This window comes from Panthera tigris, chromosome B2 (assembly GCF_018350195.1).
Source record: "Panthera tigris isolate Pti1 chromosome B2, P.tigris_Pti1_mat1.1, whole genome shotgun sequence".
In the NCBI taxonomy this organism is placed as follows: domain Eukaryota; kingdom Metazoa; phylum Chordata; class Mammalia; order Carnivora; family Felidae; genus Panthera; species Panthera tigris.
The window spans coordinates 149,218,181-149,241,372 of record NC_056664.1 but is presented as its reverse complement, the minus strand read 5'-3'; the positions used below and the strand labels follow the sequence as shown (position 1 = coordinate 149,241,372).

Genomic DNA, 23,192 nt, shown 5'->3' with positions numbered 1-23,192 from the left:
TGTACCTCACAGGGACAGTCAGGGCCTGGCCAGGTGGGAGAGTGTACCTCACAGGGACGGTCAGGGCCTGGCCAGGTGGGAGAGTGTACCTCACAGGGACAGTCAGGGCCTGGCCAGGTGGGAGAGTCCGCCCCACAGGGACAGTCAGGGCCTGGCCAGGTGGGAGAGTGTACCTCACAGGGACGGTCAGGGCCTGGCCAGGTGGGAGAGTCCGCCCCACAGGGACAGTCAGGGCCTGGCCAGGTGGGAGCGTGTACCTCACAGGGACAGTCAGGGCCTGGCCAGGTGGGAGCGTGTACCTCACAGGGACGGTCAGGGCCTGGCCAGGTGGGAGAGTGTACCTCACAGGGACGGTCAGGGCCTGGCCAGGTGGGAGCGTGTACCTCACAGGGACGGTCAGGGCCTGGCCAGGTGGGAGAGTGTACCCCACAGGGACGGTCAGGGCCTGGCCAGGTGGGAGCGTGTACCTCACAGGGACGGTCAGGGCCTGGCCAGGTGGGAGAGTGTACCTCACAGGGACGGTCAGGGCCTGGCCAGGTGGGAGAGTGTACCTCACAGGGACGGTCAGGGCCTGGCCAGGTGGGAGAGTGTACCCCACAGGGACGGTCAGGGCCTGGCCAGGTGGGAGCGTGTACCTCACAGGGACGGTCAGGGCCTGGCCAGGTGGGAGAGTGTACCTCACAGGGACGGTCAGGGCCTGGCCAGGTGGGAGCGTGTACCTCACAGGGACGGTCAGGGCCTGGCCAGGTGGGAGAGTGTACCTCACAGGGACGGTCAGGGCCTGGCCAGGTGGGAGAGTGTACCTCACAGGGACGGTCAGGGCCTGGCCAGGTGGGAGCGTGTACCTCACAGGGACAGTCAGGGCCTGGCCAGGTGGGAGAGTGTACCTCACAGGGACGGTCAGGGCCTGGCCAGGTGGGAGCGTGTACCTCACAGGGACAGTCAGGGCCTGGCCAGGTGGGAGAGTGTACCTCACAGGGACGGTCAGGGCCTGGCCAGGTGGGAGAGTGTACCTCACAGGGACAGTCAGGGCCTGGCCAGGTGGGAGAGTCCGCCCCACAGGGACAGTCAGGGCCTGGCCAGGTGGGAGAGTGTACCTCACAGGGACGGTCAGGGCCTGGCCAGGTGGGAGAGTCCGCCCCACAGGGACAGTCAGGGCCTGGCCAGGTGGGAGCGTGTACCTCACAGGGACAGTCAGGGCCTGGCCAGGTGGGAGAGTGTACCTCACAGGGACGGTCAGGGCCTGGCCAGGTGGGAGAGTGTACCCCACAGGGACGGTCAGGGCCTGGCCAGGTGGGAGAGTGTACCTCACAGGGACGGTCAGGGCCTGGCCAGGTGGGAGAGTGTACCTCACAGGGACAGTCAGGGCCTGGCCAGGTGGGAGAGTGTACCTCACAGGGACGGTCAGGGCCTGGCCAGGTGGGAGAGTGTACCCCACAGGGACGGTCAGGGCCTGGCCAGGTGGGAGAGTGTACCTCACAGGGACGGTCAGGGCCTGGCCAGGTGGGAGAGTGTACCTCACAGGGACGGTCAGGGCCTGGCCAGGTGGGAGAGTGTACCTCACAGGGACGGTCAGGGCCTGGCCAGGTGGGAGAGTGTACCTCACAGGGACGGTCAGGGCCTGGCCAGGTGGGAGAGTGTACCTCACAGGGACAGTCAGGGCCTGGCCAGGTGGGAGCGTGTACCTCACAGGGACAGTCAGGGCCTGGCCAGGTGGGAGAGTGTACCTCACAGGGACGGTCAGGGCCTGGCCAGGTGGGAGAGTGTACCTCACAGGGACAGTCAGGGCCTGGCCAGGTGGGAGAGTGTACCTCACAGGGACGGTCAGGGCCTGGCCAGGTGGGAGAGTGTACCTCACAGGGACAGTCAGGGCCTGGCCAGGTGGGAGAGTCCGCCCCACAGGGACAGTCAGGGCCTGGCCAGGTGGGAGAGTGTACCTCACAGGGACGGTCAGGGCCTGGCCAGGTGGGAGAGTCCGCCCCACAGGGACAGTCAGGGCCTGGCCAGGTGGGAGCGTGTACCTCACAGGGACAGTCAGGGCCTGGCCAGGTGGGAGAGTGTACCTCACAGGGACGGTCAGGGCCTGGCCAGGTGGGAGAGTGTACCTCACAGGGACGGTCAGGGCCTGGCCAGGTGGGAGAGTGTACCCCACAGGGACGGTCAGGGCCTGGCCAGGTGGGAGAGTGTACCTCACAGGGACGGTCAGGGCCTGGCCAGGTGGGAGAGTGTACCTCACAGGGACGGTCAGGGCCTGGCCAGGTGGGAGAGTGTACCTCACAGGGACGGTCAGGGCCTGGCCAGGTGGGAGAGTGTACCTCACAGGGACGGTCAGGGCCTGGCCAGGTGGGAGAGTGTACCTCACAGGGACAGTCAGGGCCTGGCCAGGTGGGAGCGTGTACCTCACAGGGACAGTCAGGGCCTGGCCAGGTGGGAGAGTGTACCTCACAGGGACGGTCAGGGCCTGGCCAGGTGGGAGAGTGTACCTCACAGGGACAGTCAGGGCCTGGCCAGGTGGGAGAGTGTACCTCACAGGGACGGTCAGGGCCTGGCCAGGTGGGAGAGTGTACCTCACAGGGACAGTCAGGGCCTGGCCAGGTGGGAGAGTCCGCCCCACAGGGACAGTCAGGGCCTGGCCAGGTGGGAGAGTGTACCTCACAGGGACGGTCAGGGCCTGGCCAGGTGGGAGAGTCCGCCCCACAGGGACAGTCAGGGCCTGGCCAGGTGGGAGCGTGTACCTCACAGGGACAGTCAGGGCCTGGCCAGGTGGGAGAGTGTACCTCACAGGGACGGTCAGGGCCTGGCCAGGTGGGAGAGTGTACCTCACAGGGACGGTCAGGGCCTGGCCAGGTGGGAGAGTGTACCTCACAGGGACGGTCAGGGCCTGGCCAGGTGGGAGAGTGTACCTCACAGGGACAGTCAGGGCCTGGCCAGGTGGGAGAGTCCGCCCCACAGGGACAGTCAGGGCCTGGCCAGGTGGGAGAGTGTACCTCACAGGGACGGTCAGGGCCTGGCCAGGTGGGAGAGTCCGCCCCACAGGGACAGTCAGGGCCTGGCCAGGTGGGAGAGTGTACCTCACAGGGACAGTCAGGGCCTGGCCAGGTGGGAGAGTGTACCTCACAGGGACGGTCAGGGCCTGGCCAGGTGGGAGCGTGTACCTCACAGGGACAGTCAGGGCCTGGCCAGGTGGGAGCGTGTACCTCACAGGGACGGTCAGGGCCTGGCCAGGTGGGAGAGTGTACCTCACAGGGACGGTCAGGGCCTGGCCAGGTGGGAGAGTGTACCTCACAGGGACAGTCAGGGCCTGGCCAGGTGGGAGAGTGTACCTCACAGGGACGGTCAGGGCCTGGCCAGGTGGGAGAGTGTACCTCACAGGGACGGTCAGGGCCTGGCCAGGTGGGAGCGTGTACCTCACAGGGACGGTCAGGGCCTGGCCAGGTGGGAGAGTGTACCTCACAGGGACGGTCAGGGCCTGGCCAGGTGGGAGAGTGTACCTCACAGGGACGGTCAGGGCCTGGCCAGGTGGGAGAGTCCGCCCCACAGGGACAGTCAGGGCCTGGCCAGGTGGGAGCGTGTACCTCACAGGGACAGTCAGGGCCTGGCCAGGTGGGAGAGTGTACCTCACAGGGACAGTCAGGGCCTGGCCAGGTGGGAGCGTGTACCTCACAGGGACGGTCAGGGCCTGGCCAGGTGGGAGCGTGTACCTCACAGGGACGGTCAGGGCCTGGCCAGGTGGGAGAGTGTACCTCACAGGGACGGTCAGGGCCTGGCCAGGTGGGAGAGTGTACCTCACAGGGACGGTCAGGGCCTGGCCAGGTGGGAGAGTGTACCTCACAGGGACAGTCAGGGCCTGGCCAGGTGGGAGAGTGTACCTCACAGGGACAGTCAGGGCCTGGCCAGGTGGGAGAGTGTACCTCACAGGGACGGTCAGGGCCTGGCCAGGTGGGAGAGTGTACCTCACAGGGACGGTCAGGGCCTGGCCAGGTGGGAGCGTGTACCTCACAGGGACGGTCAGGGCCTGGCCAGGTGGGAGAGTGTACCTCACAGGGACGGTCAGGGCCTGGCCAGGTGGGAGAGTGTACCTCACAGGGACGGTCAGGGCCTGGCCAGGTGGGAGAGTCCGCCCCACAGGGACAGTCAGGGCCTGGCCAGGTGGGAGCGTGTACCTCACAGGGACAGTCAGGGCCTGGCCAGGTGGGAGAGTGTACCTCACAGGGACAGTCAGGGCCTGGCCAGGTGGGAGCGTGTACCTCACAGGGACGGTCAGGGCCTGGCCAGGTGGGAGCGTGTACCTCACAGGGACGGTCAGGGCCTGGCCAGGTGGGAGAGTGTACCTCACAGGGACGGTCAGGGCCTGGCCAGGTGGGAGAGTGTACCTCACAGGGACGGTCAGGGCCTGGCCAGGTGGGAGAGTCCGCCCCACAGGGACAGTCAGGGCCTGGCCAGGTGGGAGCGTGTACCTCACAGGGACAGTCAGGGCCTGGCCAGGTGGGAGAGTGTACCTCACAGGGACAGTCAGGGCCTGGCCAGGTGGGAGCGTGTACCTCACAGGGACGGTCAGGGCCTGGCCAGGTGGGAGAGTGTACCTCACAGGGACGGTCAGGGCCTGGCCAGGTGGGAGAGTGTACCTCACAGGGACAGTCAGGGCCTGGCCAGGTGGGAGCGTGTACCTCACAGGGACGGTCAGGGCCTGGCCAGGTGGGAGAGTGTACCTCACAGGGACAGTCAGGGCCTGGCCAGGTGGGAGCGTGTACCTCACAGGGACGGTCAGGGCCTGGCCAGGTGGGAGAGTGTACCTCACAGGGACGGTCAGGGCCTGGCCAGGTGGGAGAGTGTACCTCACAGGGACAGTCAGGGCCTGGCCAGGTGGGAGCGTGTACCTCACAGGGACGGTCAGGGCCTGGCCAGGTGGGAGAGTGTACCTCACAGGGACAGTCAGGGCCTGGCCAGGTGGGAGAGTGTACCTCACAGGGACGGTCAGGGCCTGGCCAGGTGGGAGAGTGTACCTCACAGGGACAGTCAGGGCCTGGCCAGGTGGGAGAGTGTACCTCACAGGGACGGTCAGGGCCTGGCCAGGTGGGAGAGTGTACCTCACAGGGACAGTCAGGGCCTGGCCAGGTGGGAGAGTCCGCCCCACAGGGACAGTCAGGGCCTGGCCAGGTGGGAGAGTGTACCTCACAGGGACGGTCAGGGCCTGGCCAGGTGGGAGAGTCCGCCCCACAGGGACAGTCAGGGCCTGGCCAGGTGGGAGCGTGTACCTCACAGGGACAGTCAGGGCCTGGCCAGGTGGGAGAGTGTACCTCACAGGGACGGTCAGGGCCTGGCCAGGTGGGAGAGTGTACCTCACAGGGACGGTCAGGGCCTGGCCAGGTGGGAGAGTGTACCCCACAGGGACGGTCAGGGCCTGGCCAGGTGGGAGAGTGTACCTCACAGGGACGGTCAGGGCCTGGCCAGGTGGGAGAGTGTACCTCACAGGGACGGTCAGGGCCTGGCCAGGTGGGAGAGTGTACCTCACAGGGACGGTCAGGGCCTGGCCAGGTGGGAGAGTGTACCTCACAGGGACGGTCAGGGCCTGGCCAGGTGGGAGAGTGTACCTCACAGGGACAGTCAGGGCCTGGCCAGGTGGGAGCGTGTACCTCACAGGGACAGTCAGGGCCTGGCCAGGTGGGAGAGTGTACCTCACAGGGACGGTCAGGGCCTGGCCAGGTGGGAGAGTGTACCTCACAGGGACAGTCAGGGCCTGGCCAGGTGGGAGAGTGTACCTCACAGGGACGGTCAGGGCCTGGCCAGGTGGGAGAGTGTACCTCACAGGGACAGTCAGGGCCTGGCCAGGTGGGAGAGTCCGCCCCACAGGGACAGTCAGGGCCTGGCCAGGTGGGAGAGTGTACCTCACAGGGACGGTCAGGGCCTGGCCAGGTGGGAGAGTCCGCCCCACAGGGACAGTCAGGGCCTGGCCAGGTGGGAGCGTGTACCTCAAAGGGACAGTCAGGGCCTGGCCAGGTGGGAGAGTGTACCTCACAGGGACAGTCAGGGCCTGGCCAGGTGGGAGCGTGTACCTCACAGGGACGGTCAGGGCCTGGCCAGGTGGGAGAGTGTACCTCACAGGGACAGTCAGGGCCTGGCCAGGTGGGAGAGTGTACCTCACAGGGACGGTCAGGGCCTGGCCAGGTGGGAGAGTGTACCCCACAGGGACGGTCAGGGCCTGGCCAGGTGGGAGAGTGTACCTCACAGGGACGGTCAGGGCCTGGCCAGGTGGGAGAGTGTACCTCACAGGGACGGTCAGGGCCTGGCCAGGTGGGAGAGTGTACCTCACAGGGACGGTCAGGGCCTGGCCAGGTGGGAGAGTGTACCTCACAGGGACGGTCAGGGCCTGGCCAGGTGGGAGAGTGTACCTCACAGGGACAGTCAGGGCCTGGCCAGGTGGGAGCGTGTACCTCACAGGGACAGTCAGGGCCTGGCCAGGTGGGAGAGTGTACCTCACAGGGACGGTCAGGGCCTGGCCAGGTGGGAGAGTGTACCTCACAGGGACAGTCAGGGCCTGGCCAGGTGGGAGAGTGTACCTCACAGGGACGGTCAGGGCCTGGCCAGGTGGGAGAGTGTACCTCACAGGGACAGTCAGGGCCTGGCCAGGTGGGAGAGTCCGCCCCACAGGGACAGTCAGGGCCTGGCCAGGTGGGAGAGTGTACCTCACAGGGACGGTCAGGGCCTGGCCAGGTGGGAGAGTCCGCCCCACAGGGACAGTCAGGGCCTGGCCAGGTGGGAGCGTGTACCTCACAGGGACAGTCAGGGCCTGGCCAGGTGGGAGAGTGTACCTCACAGGGACGGTCAGGGCCTGGCCAGGTGGGAGAGTGTACCTCACAGGGACGGTCAGGGCCTGGCCAGGTGGGAGAGTGTACCCCACAGGGACGGTCAGGGCCTGGCCAGGTGGGAGAGTGTACCTCACAGGGACGGTCAGGGCCTGGCCAGGTGGGAGAGTGTACCTCACAGGGACGGTCAGGGCCTGGCCAGGTGGGAGAGTGTACCTCACAGGGACGGTCAGGGCCTGGCCAGGTGGGAGAGTGTACCTCACAGGGACGGTCAGGGCCTGGCCAGGTGGGAGAGTGTACCTCACAGGGACAGTCAGGGCCTGGCCAGGTGGGAGCGTGTACCTCACAGGGACAGTCAGGGCCTGGCCAGGTGGGAGAGTGTACCTCACAGGGACGGTCAGGGCCTGGCCAGGTGGGAGAGTGTACCTCACAGGGACAGTCAGGGCCTGGCCAGGTGGGAGAGTCCGCCCCACAGGGACAGTCAGGGCCTGGCCAGGTGGGAGAGTGTACCTCACAGGGACGGTCAGGGCCTGGCCAGGTGGGAGAGTCCGCCCCACAGGGACAGTCAGGGCCTGGCCAGGTGGGAGCGTGTACCTCACAGGGACAGTCAGGGCCTGGCCAGGTGGGAGAGTGTACCTCACAGGGACAGTCAGGGCCTGGCCAGGTGGGAGCGTGTACCTCACAGGGACGGTCAGGGCCTGGCCAGGTGGGAGAGTGTACCTCACAGGGACAGTCAGGGCCTGGCCAGGTGGGAGAGTGTACCTCACAGGGACGGTCAGGGCCTGGCCAGGTGGGAGAGTGTACCCCACAGGGACGGTCAGGGCCTGGCCAGGTGGGAGAGTGTACCTCACAGGGACGGTCAGGGCCTGGCCAGGTGGGAGAGTGTACCTCACAGGGACGGTCAGGGCCTGGCCAGGTGGGAGAGTGTACCTCACAGGGACGGTCAGGGCCTGGCCAGGTGGGAGAGTGTACCTCACAGGGACGGTCAGGGCCTGGCCAGGTGGGAGAGTGTACCTCACAGGGACAGTCAGGGCCTGGCCAGGTGGGAGCGTGTACCTCACAGGGACAGTCAGGGCCTGGCCAGGTGGGAGAGTGTACCTCACAGGGACGGTCAGGGCCTGGCCAGGTGGGAGAGTGTACCTCACAGGGACAGTCAGGGCCTGGCCAGGTGGGAGAGTGTACCTCACAGGGACGGTCAGGGCCTGGCCAGGTGGGAGAGTGTACCTCACAGGGACAGTCAGGGCCTGGCCAGGTGGGAGAGTCCGCCCCACAGGGACAGTCAGGGCCTGGCCAGGTGGGAGAGTGTACCTCACAGGGACGGTCAGGGCCTGGCCAGGTGGGAGAGTCCGCCCCACAGGGACAGTCAGGGCCTGGCCAGGTGGGAGCGTGTACCTCACAGGGACAGTCAGGGCCTGGCCAGGTTGGAGAGTGTACCTCACAGGGACGGTCAGGGCCTGGCCAGGTGGGAGAGTGTACCTCACAGGGACGGTCAGGGCCTGGCCAGGTGGGAGAGTGTACCCCACAGGGACGGTCAGGGCCTGGCCAGGTGGGAGAGTGTACCTCACAGGGACGGTCAGGGCCTGGCCAGGTGGGAGAGTGTACCTCACAGGGACGGTCAGGGCCTGGCCAGGTGGGAGAGTGTACCTCACAGGGACGGTCAGGGCCTGGCCAGGTGGGAGAGTGTACCTCACAGGGACGGTCAGGGCCTGGCCAGGTGGGAGAGTGTACCTCACAGGGACAGTCAGGGCCTGGCCAGGTGGGAGCGTGTACCTCACAGGGACAGTCAGGGCCTGGCCAGGTGGGAGAGTGTACCTCACAGGGACGGTCAGGGCCTGGCCAGGTGGGAGAGTGTACCTCACAGGGACAGTCAGGGCCTGGCCAGGTGGGAGAGTGTACCTCACAGGGACGGTCAGGGCCTGGCCAGGTGGGAGAGTGTACCTCACAGGGACAGTCAGGGCCTGGCCAGGTGGGAGAGTCCGCCCCACAGGGACAGTCAGGGCCTGGCCAGGTGGGAGAGTGTACCTCACAGGGACGGTCAGGGCCTGGCCAGGTGGGAGAGTCCGCCCCACAGGGACAGTCAGGGCCTGGCCAGGTGGGAGCGTGTACCTCACAGGGACAGTCAGGGCCTGGCCAGGTGGGAGAGTGTACCTCACAGGGACGGTCAGGGCCTGGCCAGGTGGGAGAGTGTACCCCACAGGGACGGTCAGGGCCTGGCCAGGTGGGAGAGTGTACCTCACAGGGACGGTCAGGGCCTGGCCAGGTGGGAGAGTGTACCTCACAGGGACAGTCAGGGCCTGGCCAGGTGGGAGAGTGTACCTCACAGGGACGGTCAGGGCCTGGCCAGGTGGGAGAGTGTACCCCACAGGGACGGTCAGGGCCTGGCCAGGTGGGAGAGTGTACCTCACAGGGACGGTCAGGGCCTGGCCAGGTGGGAGAGTGTACCTCACAGGGACGGTCAGGGCCTGGCCAGGTGGGAGAGTGTACCTCACAGGGACGGTCAGGGCCTGGCCAGGTGGGAGAGTGTACCTCACAGGGACGGTCAGGGCCTGGCCAGGTGGGAGAGTGTACCTCACAGGGACAGTCAGGGCCTGGCCAGGTGGGAGCGTGTACCTCACAGGGACAGTCAGGGCCTGGCCAGGTGGGAGAGTGTACCTCACAGGGACGGTCAGGGCCTGGCCAGGTGGGAGAGTGTACCTCACAGGGACAGTCAGGGCCTGGCCAGGTGGGAGAGTGTACCTCACAGGGACGGTCAGGGCCTGGCCAGGTGGGAGAGTGTACCTCACAGGGACAGTCAGGGCCTGGCCAGGTGGGAGAGTCCGCCCCACAGGGACAGTCAGGGCCTGGCCAGGTGGGAGAGTGTACCTCACAGGGACGGTCAGGGCCTGGCCAGGTGGGAGAGTGTACCTCACAGGGACGGTCAGGGCCTGGCCAGGTGGGAGAGTGTACCTCACAGGGACAGTCAGGGCCTGGCCAGGTGGGAGAGTGTACCTCACAGGGACGGTCAGGGCCTGGCCAGGTGGGAGAGTGTACCTCACAGGGACGGTCAGGGCCTGGCCAGGTGGGAGAGTGTACCTCACAGGGACGGTCAGGGCCTGGCCAGGTGGGAGAGTGTACCTCACAGGGACAGTCAGGGCCTGGCCAGGTGGGAGAGTGTACCTCACAGGGACAGTCAGGGCCTGGCCAGGTGGGAGAGTGTACCTCACAGGGACGGTCAGGGCCTGGCCAGGTGGGAGAGTGTACCTCACAGGGACGGTCAGGGCCTGGCCAGGTGGGAGAGTGTACCTCACAGGGACGGTCAGGGCCTGGCCAGGTGGGAGAGTGTACCTCACAGGGACAGTCAGGGCCTGGCCAGGTGGGAGCGTGTACCTCACAGGGACAGTCAGGGCCTGGCCAGGTGGGAGAGTGTACCTCACAGGGACAGTCAGGGCCTGGCCAGGTGGGAGAGTGTACCTCACAGGGACAGTCAGGGCCTGGCCAGGTGGGAGAGTGTACCTCACAGGGACAGTCAGGGCCTGGCCAGGTGGGAGCGTGTACCTCACAGGGACAGTCAGGGCCTGGCCAGGTGGGAGAGTGTACCTCACAGGGACAGTCAGGGCCTGGCCAGGTGGGAGAGTGTACCTCACAGGGACAGTCAGGGCCTGGCCAGGTGGGAGAGTGTACCTCACAGGGACAGTCAGGGCCTGGCCAGGTGGGAGAGTGTACCTCACAGGGACAGTCAGGGCCTGGCCAGGTGGGAGAGTGTACCTCACAGGGACGGTCAGGGCCTGGCCAGGTGGGAGCGTGTACCTCACAGGGACAGTCAGGGCCTGGCCAGGTGGGAGAGTGTACCTCACAGGGACAGTCAGGGCCTGGCCAGGTGGGAGAGTGTACCTCACAGGGACAGTCAGGGCCTGGTGAGGTAGAGACGCTCCTGCTATAGCTGAACTCCCCTGTTCCATCTGTTGGGTTGGTACCATCACACATCACATTCATATATGGGACAGTCCAGTGCTATCATTGCTGCTTTACATAATCTCATGTTCATTAAAGAATCTGAGGAGAGAAGGGACAGCAGACTTGCAGGGTTTGTTGTGCTGGCCTTCTTCACCATGATGAACCACCAGGTTCACCTGGTCCTGTGGATTCAAACTACCATCTGGTGTCATTGCCCTATTCTCGCAAAACTTTGTCCCCATCCACCTCCTTTGTGCCACTTCTGTCAAGCATATTACGTTTCTACAAGTTATAGTTTCAATGACACAATTACATGTCTGTAGTTTTATACAATTACTTATTTTAAATCAGTGAAGAAAACAAGAAAAATACACCTTTATCCTTTTATAACTACGTGACTGTCTTTGCTGGCATTCTTTTTGGATCTGTGTTTCTGGGGCAGGGACAGGGACTTGCTTTCAGCCCGAGGAACCTCCTTCAATGTCTCTTAATCAGGCAAGGCTTCTAGCAACGAATCTTGTCTGACTTTGTTTATCTGGGAAAACTTTTATTTTGCCTTCATTTCTGAAAGACAGTTTTGCTGGATATAATATTTTTAGTTGACAGAATTTGTCTTTCAGCACTTTGAGTGCATCACCCCACGGCCCCTGCTGCTGCTGAGAGTCTGCTTGTGGATTGACTTGATGAGTCATTCTTCCCTCCCTGGTCTTCTCTTTCGGTGTTTTCACTACGATGCATGTGGGTGTGGATCTCTTCGTGGTTATCCTAATTGAAGTCCATGAAGCTTCTTCTACGTATGCCAAATTTCAACACATTTGGGGAGTTTGAGCAATTATTTCTTTGAATGTTTCTTGTGCTCTCTCGCTCTCCCCTCCTGGTGCCCCTGTGTCGTGTGTATGTTGGTATGCCTACACGCTTTGCACCAACAGATTCCAATCACTTTCCTTCCTTCTGTTTTTCCCTCTGTTCTTAGGATTGCATAATTTCTACCAAGCTAAGTTTGCTTATTCTTTTTTTTTTTTTTTTTCTTTTTTGTCCATTCAAATCTACTCTTGAGTCCTCTGGGGAATGTCCTCATTTCAGCTACTTTCAACTCCAGGATTACAATTTTTTTTTTAATAAGTATTTTCTATCTTTTTAAATAAGTATTTAATAAGTATTTTCTATCTATCTTTTATTGACATTTTTTATCTGATGAGAAATCATCATATTTTCCCTCACCTCTATAATGCGGTTTCGTTTAGTCCCTTGAGCATATTTGTATGTTCACACAATGACTGCCTTGTCGTCTTATTAATGCCAACACCAGGCTTCCCAATGGCGGTTCTTGTTGTCTGTCCCCCCTCCCCCCGCAGATGAGTCTCACTTCCCTGTTTCTTTCATGTCTTATAATTTCTTTTTGTTGAAAACCAGACATTTTAGGAAATATATGGCAGAAACTTTAGATAGTGACGCCTTTCCCCCACCTGAAGGTTGTTTTTGTTGCTGTTTGTGTGCTTTGTTGAGTGACTCAGCTCGGTTTCTCTAGGGAAGTCTGTTTCCCCCTCAGCGGGAAGCCTTGGTGTAGCTCCTAGAAGGACACAGCTTTGGACACGTGCACGGCCACGCGGCACCTGCACCGGAGACAGCAGTTTTGAAGCAGGGCTCCGTGTTAACCTCTCCCTGATCTCTCGATTGCTTGTCTTCAACAATGGCCTGGGGCGTGACTTTCTCCACTGTCTGCTCCAATTAAACTGGGGTAGGGATACTTTGGGAAGCCCATTTGTGAGATCTGGCACAACCTCAGACTCTTCTTAGACTGGTGTGAGCTAGGTGGCCTGTCAGCTTGCTGCTTGTTATGGGCTGTATTCCCCTCGAATTCACGTGTCGGACTCCCAAGCCCAGGGCCTCAGAGTGTGACTGTATCTGGAGACAGAGCCCGGGAAGAGGCGATTGAGTCGAAATGAGGCCGTTGGCGTGGGCTCTAATCCAGTGTGACTGGGCGCCCAGAGAGGGCCCAGAGAGGGACTGCAGGGGTACCCATGCACAGAGGAAAGACCATGAGATCACACCACAGAAGGCAGCCACACACAAGCCGAGGGGAGAGGCCTTAGGAGAAACCAGCACCAACACCTTGCTCTTGGACTCCCGGCCTCCAGAACCGGGGGAGTCGACTGCTGTGCTTTGAACCACCTGGTGTGTGGTACTTGGTTATGGCGCCCAAGCCAACTGGTAAGTGCTCGTAATTAAGAAGATTCTTGCTTCTGAACCTCACCAGAGCGGTTCAGATGAAGTCAGTTCCTGTGGGAAGAGCTTCAGAGCTCTGTCTCATGGGCTGCCTCTCGCCTTGAGCGAAATCTCCAGAGACGAACATCAGCCCTCTGCGCACCGGGAGGCCTGTGGCCTCTGGGCTCCTGGCTTGCTCTCTCGCCATGAAACCTTTGTGCTTCTGGAGCTGGGGAAGAGGGACTGGAGCCCCAGTGCCCCGGCCTCTGTTCTGGAGTAAGGCCTCCATGATAGGAGCGGAAGCTCCGTGGGAGGAGGGAGGCCCCCAGCCTCCGCCACAGTCAGCCAGGAACTTAGCTTCCTCGACTGTCCGGTGGCCCGTCCAGACTGGTGAGATATGGCGACCCGTCGTCGGAAGCCGAGGAGAGGGGAAGCCCCGTCTTCCTGGCCGCACACGCCCAGAGTGGACCTTCTGCCGGGCTGAGCTTGGGCGGTGTGAGGCAAGGGGCCTCAGACTTTTTCTGTGCTTCCAGAGGTTTTTAGCAGGTTTCTCGAATAATCGTTGCTTCCTTTGGCGGATGCTGTTTGGGCAACTTCGGGGGGCGCTACACCATTTTGCCGTGACCCTCACCTGTTGGCTTCCTTTTCGGGAGTGGGTTCACAGAGGCCCTCATCCTGCCACCCAGAAGTCCTGCCTGCGACTTCGAACTCGGCCCTCACAACTTCACGCTCGCCCTTGCGGGGCCACTCGCTACAAGGGACGTTTTGAGTGACATTTTCAAAATATGGATCTAACTGCTTCCTCCCTCCCTTAAAATATCTTCGATAGCCCTTCGGGGCCCTCAAGATAAAGAACATCTCTAGTCCTGCTTCATGCTGCACGGGGGCCCCCCTCCCGCCTCAGCCCCAGCCAGCAGCCTCCCCCAGGCTCTGCCCAACGCCAGCCCCGCCGCCACACGCCACTGCGAGGCTGCTCCTCTTTGGGGACAGTTCTGTCCTTGACCCTCAACGCACTGCCAGATGGTGGCCTCCCATCTCAGGAGAACCCCGCTCCACCTCTGCTCACGGGGAGACGGTCCTGGACCCCCACATCCGGCCAGGGTTGCATTACAAGCCCCTGTAGGACTGGGTGTGTCCCCTCCTTAGCGTCATCATGGGCCCACTTTGGTGGTTTACGTTTATTTTGTGACTATTTCCTCCTTTATTCCACCTATACTCCGAGAGCAGGGAACAGAAAGGTCAGGTGTGTGGTCGCTTAAGCACTGTACCCCCGAATTCAGCACGGTACATAGTAGCCCCTCGACAAGTCACGGAGAGGGGCCTCAGAGGAGGGTGGGGCGCGCGGGGGTCCGGGGCCGGGCTGGGGGACCGAGCGGGAGGGCAGACGAGGAAGGACCTCGCACCCTACACAGCAGAAGGTGGAAGATGGCGGGAGCCTCCGTCCCGGGCAGTCTTGGGGCGCCGCCACCCCAACTGTCCCTCGCTGGCCCCCGCCCCCAAGGCTCAGGGGCGGGAGGGGGTGGGGCTGCAGGCGGGGCCGCAGCTGCGCTCCCGGCACCTGCTCACCTGCACCTGCCGCTGCAGCTGCCGGGCCCGCTGCTCCCAGAAGCGCCCCCAGCGTCCGCCCGTCGCCGCCGGCATCGCCGGGCCCAGGCCTCAGCCCACCTGCTGCGCGTGCGCGGGCGTTTGCGGGGGGGGGGGGGGGGGCCCACCCCGTGGTTTCCATGGCGACGGGGTCACGGGACCGGGGGAGGGGCCAGGGAGGGGAGCGGCTACACTGCAAGACTATTTACTGGATACGGTGGGTGTTCCAGACCCCATGTAAATTACAGCCTCCCGCGGGTACACAGCTCTTCCCGCTGGTCCTGTAATTTTGCGTCCGCCCAACGAGTGTGGCTCCCTTCCCCACAGGAATGTCTGCGGGGAGAGGAGGGCCTGTGGAGCCCACTGGGAACAGGAGCCAGGGGACAGGCACAGGAAGAGGCCAGCGGGCGCCGCTCGGGGCCCCGAACCGCTGCAGGGAGGCGGGGAGAGGGGCGGCAGCACCGGAGCAGGGGGAGCACCCCGGGGTGAAGCCGCGGCGCAGGGGCGGGCGCACCACCTGTGCTTAGACAGGGAGGCTCCAGGCCGAGCCCTCCCCTTCTCCTCCGCAGCCCTGCCGCGGCCCGCCCTCCCGCCCTCCCCTGCCCTGCTCCCCGCGTGCCCTGCTCCAGCCCTTCCCGCCCTCCCTGGCACTGCTGGGCAGGTGCACTGCTCCCGCCCTGCCCCGGGCCCACCGTCCTCCCCTCCTCCCCTCCTCCCCTCCTCCCCTCCTCCCCTCCTCCCCTCCTCTGCACTGCTCCCGCCCCGCCCCGCGCCCTGGGAGGGTGGCAGAGGACGGCTGCATGGCAGGTCCAGTGGTCCCAGGCACAGTTGGTCTGTCCCTGCTTCTTGAAAAACTAACTTGGTTCTCGGGCACTGGCCTCTTGTCCTCCGTCCGAGGGCACTTCTTCCCGTCTTCTCTGCCAGTCTCCTCTCACAGCATTGAATGCCATCTGTACCCTGATGATGCCCCGATCCTGTGTCCGGCTTGCCCCCCCTCCCTCGAGTTCCCGACCTGTACGTAGGTCACACTGCCTGCAGGCGCCACCCGGGGGCGTCCCCACAATCCCCAACCCCTCCCGGCTCTGCCCGACTTCTGGTGCACCTGCACTCCTCGCCCACCGGGACCCACACCTTGCCATCCACTCCTCCCGTCACCCCACATGCCACCACGGACAAGTCCTTCTGGGCTCACCATAGTGATGGCACCAGCCCCTTGGCCGGTCACCTACACGGTGGGTGACACGTCAGTCGGACGTTCCCTCCCCTCCGCTTCTCCATTAGGTAAAAACCAGGCGCTCAGGACGGCCTACGCACCCCTGCTCCTCCTCTGCCCCCTCCCTCCCCCTCCCTGCCCACTTGGCTGGAGGATCAGTGACCTCCTTGCTGTTCCTGGGGGGGGGGGGGCAAGCACATTTCCACGTCACTGCCTCCGCCTCTCTGGCCCTCTGGATGCTCGTTCAGGGCTCGATCAAGACCATCCCAAATGGACGGGACCCATGTCCTTCCCCTGGCACCCGGCTCTTGGGATTGCTCACATGGAACAGTTATCTGGCGTCACTGTCACCGGAGGAGATCCAGAGCTCCAAAGACAGCAGCCGCTGGGCCTACAGCAGCTACAACGTTTGGCACATTTAGGAACTCAGGCCAATTATCTGTTGCCTGAGTCAATGAATCAGAAAGAACAGGCGATGACGAGGACGTTGTGAATAAGCCGCATCCTCCTTCCACAGCACGTTGGTCAGAACAGGCTGCCTAGACCTGAGAAATCAGAGACAGACAGACCACTGAGTTGGGGTTCACAGCAGCAAACATGCTGGTCGGATACGAGGACTCTCTTCGCTCCTGGGGGCTCCGGGGCCACCTGTCGGCACGCATGTAATGTGCACACGTGCACCACGTATGATGCATGTATGTGCCATGCACACGTGATACAGTGATCCTACTCTGAGTAGAAGCCGCAGTGACAGGGAGACGACTCCGCCTCGGGTCCCAGAGCCCACGATTCAGGAGAGACCCGGGCAGCAGGGACGCAATGACAGAAGTGATGTGGTGTGACAGGGAACACAGAACTTGGCGAATGTGTCCCGGACTTGCTGACCGATACCACTCGGGACACCCTTCCACTGGGCTCCCTGCAGCCCTTGCCGAGGCGGGGGAGCCTCCCCGCAGCCAGAATCTGGTCCCCATGCGGGTGACTCCAGGGACGGTGCACCCCCGGGCCACACGGGGGCCTCCGCCCCAAATCCCAGTGGTGCCCGAGAGTGTTTGAGCGCCGTCCAGGTCAGGCTCTCTTACCAGCAGCCCGATGGGGCCACTGATGGTCTCCCATCCGCTTCCCTGGCAGCCCGGCCGAGGGCCACCGTGTGCTCCGCCTGAGGCCACCAGAGGCCCGTGGACGGCGCACCCCTGGGCAGAGGACACCGCCGGGGCTACCTAGGTCAGCGGCACGCCACGAGCCGGTGCCCCTCAGTGGCCGGAGCCCCGCGCTGAGGAGCCCCCTGTGCGTTTCTGCCACCGGCAGTCTCCTCGCCCTTGACTCCTCTGCTGCTGCCTGCAATCCACGATGCTTCTGTCACCAGCAGAGACGAACTCTTTCCAAGAGAGCATCCTGCCTGAACTTGTGGCGGAAGCAGGCGGCACAGTGCGGTCTTCCTCGAGCCATGACTTTCAGTACATTAAAGATCGTGAAACAACGAACCAACACATCCCAGATGACCGAGAGGAGAGGCAGGTGCATTTAAAGGCGTCACGCGCTGCATCCAGAGTCCGAGTGTCTGGACCGGTGTCCACAGCTGCCGGAAGGATCTCAGGAACCCTGCAAGCAAACTTGGAACCCGGGCGGCCGTCAGGGAGCCCAGACCCTGCACTCCTCTTTCCCTCCTGCCGGGAAATGCTGTTAAGACACGTCTGTGTTCTCCTCAGACAAGCCGGCCTTCCATCCGGGGGCCTGTCCCCAGGGCGGAACCTGGGGAGGCAGGACTATAGAGCTGTGCAGCTAACCCACTGTCTTCCAGATCTCCTGTTTGCTGTTGTTCTTGCTAACGTTTTGTGTTATTCTTAACAATTCCAAGGTGAAGTTGGACCCGCTGTCCCCGGTTCAGACCTGGCCATCTGCCATCTCCGCAAAAGAACACAACACGAGGCTTAGAAGAGCAGGAAGACCAAGGCTCAATCCAGCAAACATGTGAAAGCATGATCTGAAAAGTCACCGTTCCAGGTTGGTCGAAGCCGTTGGCACTGGTTTCCTGCCTCGCCTTTGGGCACCTCTGTGATCTACCCCGCACCCCCATGCCGTGCCTGTGCCCACAGCTGGGCCCCGCTGCCGGCCAAGGGCCGTGTGCCCCTCAGTGCACACAGGACCTTCCTTCCTGTGCTTTCTCCACATGCGACCAAGCCACCCTTGGAGGCCTGCAGGAAAGGGGCACGAAGACTGCAAATCTTTCCATGTTTCAGACCTACCTCCTGCCACCCCCCCGGCCCCAGTGCCCCATCTCCCACCTGCTATCTGCCTGCAGCAACCTCTCTGCCCCGGGGATCCTCCCGCGGGGATCAGTCCTTTCTCTCGAGAGGGCAAGTCCTTTTCTCCAAAGGTCCTCCACCAACAAGCTAGACCGGGTCCTTCCGTCAAGGCCTCTAAGCGCCCTGTTCACCTTCTGTGGACAATTTGTGAACCGTGTCTGTCTTCCTGCAGCTGCTTTGGGATACTTGGAACCAGTGTCACAGTGACTGACACAGGGCGGGCACTCACGGATTATATTTGTTCAATAAACTGTGTAAGACATTGGTTTTTAAATCCCGCTTTGGAGTTGAACGTACATCTGCTGGGGCGCCGTGACTTAGAATAAACTGCACGAATACTGTACTGAGACCCGTCACTTGGCACCTGTTTCCCGTGAGGGCCCCTTCTGCAGCGGAAGTGGGGCCCTGAGACTTTGCTGTGGCTCCGCGTTTCCCTAGAGGTCCAAGTAAAAGTCTTTCAAATCCGTTTCCCAAGCAACGGAGCAGAGGAATCCCGTTCCAACGGCCCCCTAGAACCCCGTGTGGTGCAGACAGTCTGCAGGTTAGAAGCGTTCCTTTCGCGAGCAGCACTCAGGTCCTGGAGACCAATGGACTTTCCGTCCTCTCAAACCTCAGAGCACCGTTTTGGGCACGAAAATACACCACAAGCAGACACTAGCACTCCAGTACGTAGGTAGGCAGACGGTCCTAAAAAGATCCACACCGTTTCTGCCGACAGCCCTTCCTGAAGTCTTGGCATGCCCCCTCAGCCCACCTGCCCCCGGGACACAGAGGCAGGGGCTCTGGGGCCACAGGGGGAGAGGGGTGGTGCAGCAGAGCCGGGCCTGGGTGCTTTGGCGACCGTGCACCCTCCCGGAGCCACCCCAGGCGGGTCCTCGCCACCGGTCCACACAATTCCCTAAGCACCTGGTGTGCAGAGTCCCTGTGACCGCTGGTCTGGGTCTGGGTCTGCCCATGAGCCGGGTGAAAGCCACAGGCGGGGGGAACCGATGTCGGGGCGGCCTGCAGTCTCCGTTCGAGTCTGTGCGCTCAGGAAAAGAGCGTCCCCCACATGCCGGACTCCCCATCTGACACAGAAATGATGCTTGCTGACTGTTTAATGAGTAGGACACACAGGTAGGAGGCAGAGGCTGAGATGACAAATGTAATCTTTGCCAGCACGATTACAACAACAGATCCGCTCAAATACATACAAAGTTTATTAAAAATAGATTGCAAATGAGCTACAGTAGAAATGGGGAGTACAGCAGTTCTGGTGTTTCCACAGTGACGCACAGTCATGACCTCGTCACCCACGGGCGGCCAAACCCACCCGTTTCCAGGTTTACAGCCACACACACACATACGCGCGCACACACACACACACACGCCCCCGCATGTAAGTATTTACATGTATGTGCGTGTACTTAGGCGTGTTTGTTCTTTCTACAGATTAACGGAACAGTGACTCTTCTGCGTCTGCTTCATGACAGCAAGTGTGGATTTCGTCCCCGTGAGGCGGCCAGTGTTGTCGAGCTCTCCGGGAGGGGCCCGCTTCTCCTAGAGCTCTAAAGCAAGCGCATCCTTCATAAACACGTAGACCAGGTTACTCTCTTAAACGAGGGCAGTGGTGACAGCACACTTCCACATAAGAACCCTGATAGACGTGAAAAATATTTACACTCGCGTTTCAATGATTTATCATACAGCGCCTATTAAAGTGATTTCTAAGGCTAAAAAGGCTCTCCTCCCTCTTCTGTTTGAAAGTGTGCACGTTTTTCTAACATACGCATTTTGTAAGAACAATCTGGTGCAGAAAAATCCTCAGGATCCCACAGCAGGGCCTTGTCAAATAGAAGCTTTGCTCATAATCCCCACATAATTTACCATTTTCACATCACACAGTAGAAACCAGAGTGAGATCCGTGTCTGTATCGGCCACACGTTCACAGCTAAAGAAAGGACACTGGTCACAGTAACTCATCAAATGAAAGTTCAGAAACTATCAGATGTGAAAAAAAAAAATACTTTCAACTGCCTCACAAGTCACTCTTACAGTATTTAAATCGCAGATGCCATGTCATTGGCCCTTCTTTCCCAGACAGGACATGGATGTCACTCTTTCTTCTCTGCATTTAAAATTTCTGAGCAATAGTTGTACTCAAAGGTCACTACTGACCCCTGCCCCCCCCCATCCCTCTCCAATATCTGTGTTTCTACCCACATCGACACTGCCCAGCTAAACAGATGCTCTTTTACAGATTCCCCTGAATATTTGAAATATTAACTTCCTAACGTCATTGCCATCTTCAAAATCACCAATGATCTATTAGCCTAACAATAATCTGACGTTTATAAAAATAAAATATCCTAAGCTTAAATCCTCAAAATTTTCTTCTTGGAGTTTTTTAAAATCAACTATTTAGAATGTACTGGGAGGGCTGTCCCCGTATGGAAGGAGAGGGGCAGGGTCTCCAATGGGCATCACCTCCCTCCCAGGAGGTGTGGGTCCGAGCCGCATCCTGACTGCACGGACAAGACTTAGCGAGCCCGGCCCACGCGAGCGCTGGACTCAACGCGCCGGGCGTGTCCTCCGTGCGCACCCTCCTCCGGGACATCTGCAGTTACTACGGAATAGTGCAAACAAGGTCTGGGGGTTCAGGCTACTCCCCGTCCCATCCCTACAGTCCAGTCTGTGACACGGGACGGACGTGGCCTCTCGGCACCCCCTGGGGACAGCGGGGGAGACACCCCACTGCCCTCGCCTGCGCTGCACGCTCCCCCTTTCCAGCTTGGACTCTAGAAAAAGCAACAAAAAACGTATCTTCGGGTGAGTCAGATAATTAAGAAATTAGACAGTGTTTACATCGTATAAATGATAATCTCCTGGTAAAACAAAAGGGCTTCTCGAACTGGGACCACCTCTAAATCCCACCCATCTTCCAAACAGCCCTTCTGTGACTCGGAAATGCCGCCGCCTCCTTCTCTCCCCCGACCATCCTCCAAAGCCGCACCGGGAGGACTCTGGGCTGAGCACGGGTGCCATTTCCTGGTCTCACTTTGTGTTCAGTTCGTTTTCCAGTTCTGTTAATTTACGAGAGGCTTTCACTTTATTGGACACATCTTGACCTTGTGAGAACAGCCGCTGGCGCTCTTTGAATGTCAAGTTCTCAGGGGCTCCGGAATTTCCAGGTAAATCTGCATCATGGCTGCGTCAGAGGGAAACGTAAGACATCACTGGTCAAGATGGAAATAACTTGTCAACAATTAGGTAACTTTACATAGCGGGCAACTCAGTTCAATCTTTCCTGAGGGAGACTCATTCTTTGTTAAACCAGCCAAGACCCTTCCTATAAATACAGTCACTGGGGTTGTGTTCAGACCTGTGTAAAAAAAGGGGCAGAATGCCCTCCTGCCTAAAATACTAACTTTCTCCCGACACACCCAACTCTCAAAACACTGGTAACTTCAGTGTTAGCAGACAGGGGGTTCTTAATAACCGAGTCGATCTAAAGAGGGCAGTTTAAAAGCACATAATTTTAACGAGCCCCGCGTGTACCCGAGAGGCATCAGGATACCTAACTTAACACCAAGTTACAGGAAGACACTGAAGATTTTCTCCATCAGTTCCATTTCAGAGCTTTAAGAAGTGTCTGGGCCAATTTGTTTCTACCACCCGGGTGAGAGCGCTCGGTGGAGACACTAAGCCTATTCGCGCCTTCTGGCTTCGCGGGTGGAAGCAAAGAGCAGCACATCCGCTGCTTCTGAAGGTCTAGGAAGTTCCAGACTAGGAGGTCGGGTACGTACACCAGTGTCTGAAACAGAATTCTGTGAGCAACGTAAAGCGAAGCAGCCAGCAGGCTCACACACTCGTGTACAACGAGGGACGCCTGAGGTGATCAAGTCTCTCAGCTTGCGATCCAGCCTCATACAAGAACGGTGTGAGGAAGGCAGCGATCCTTCCGTGAAGCTGTTGCCAGCTGTCAATACCTTTTCGCCAGCCTCTCTCTCGGGTCCCGGGAGCCGTCACGGGCACCGATCACTGCCCCGGAAGATCCCACGGAAGAGTCTGGTCCTTTTCCATAAAAGAAAAAGTCAAAGTTAAAGTACCCGCATACTTCCCAAAACCTTACCATCATCGAGATGCGGGGCCCACAGAAGAAGAGGAGGTCTTTACTGAGTGAAAGCACAAGGTTCTTCAAATGAGACGAAAGATGCCTTGGTCTGCAGCCGGCTTCGCTCAGCGGCCTGCGAAATCCATCACCGCCCCGACAGGCGCTGTGACGGCACAGGTCTTAGGTGGCAGTGCCAGAAAGTTCAAACCAGGCAAGATGCAGTCGCCATGAGCTCAGAAGATGCGCTTCAGGGGGGAGGGAGTCCCACAGGACAGTCCTGACTGGGGGGGGGGGGGGGGGGGGGGGGGGGGGGGGGTGTAGGGGTGTGGGGGGCTGGTCAGACAGTCCTGATGGGAGGAGCTTCCTTACAAAACAAAGGAGAGCGAATGTAACCTAGCCAGTAACCATGTGACTGAAGGGTCTCTTTTCAGGACAGCTAATGGCTTTTTTCCTACATAAATGGCTGTAATTATTGACACTTTGAAAACAAATGAGCCACCAAAACCCCTCGTGTTTGATATAAATGCTGCAGATACAAACTCACTCAAAATACTCCCCGAGGCAAAAAAATAAAATAAAATAAAAATAAAAATAAAAATAAAAAAATACTCCCCGAGGCAGCACCGTGTACTGAGTGAGCAAGCCCGCGGGACACTCGGCCTGGGTCGCTCGCTCTGAGACCGGCCCAGCCACTGAGGTGACCGACAACATCAGTCCGGGAATAGCACCGCCACCTTATCCACTCCACGGGGATGTTGAAGGTCAAGAGATGATGCAGAGAGAACTTTTAAATGCATCCCAGTATCATATTAAAAGGTGTGTTAAAATCACAATGCATTACAGCAGTACTCTATTATCACACCGGCAAAAAGAAATGTCACGTTTGAAGAACCTTTTGCTTATGGGGATACAAGCCGGAGCACAATACTCAAAATATTCAGCCAACGCTGACAGCATTGCGTGTCGGATTAAATAAACGGCAAAGTTATTACAGTATTTCAACATTAAAATCATCCTTTTTAGACAGGCTGCACAAAAATCAATTTTTGCTTCT

At 60.3% G+C, this 23,192-nt stretch overlaps 2 protein-coding genes across 2 annotated transcripts in view; both read right to left on the bottom strand.

The window, feature by feature from the left end:
- Positions 1 to 14,582, bottom strand: part of KIF25 (kinesin family member 25) — a 64,777-nt gene extending 50,195 nt beyond the window's left edge. The window contains exon 1 of the mRNA XM_042987544.1: positions 14,508 to 14,582. Within this exon, the coding sequence (XP_042843478.1) occupies positions 14,508 to 14,582 (75 nt within the window). The remainder of the gene's footprint in view (positions 1 to 14,507) is intronic.
- A 4,638-nt stretch (positions 14,583 to 19,220) lies between these two features.
- Positions 19,221 to 23,192, bottom strand: part of AFDN (afadin, adherens junction formation factor) — a 139,040-nt gene continuing 135,068 nt past the window's right edge. Inside the window, 2 exon segments of the mRNA XM_042987541.1 lie at positions 19,221 to 21,232; positions 22,014 to 22,098. Coding sequence (XP_042843475.1) covers positions 21,079 to 21,232; positions 22,014 to 22,098 — 239 coding nt within the window. The 3' untranslated portion in view covers positions 19,221 to 21,078.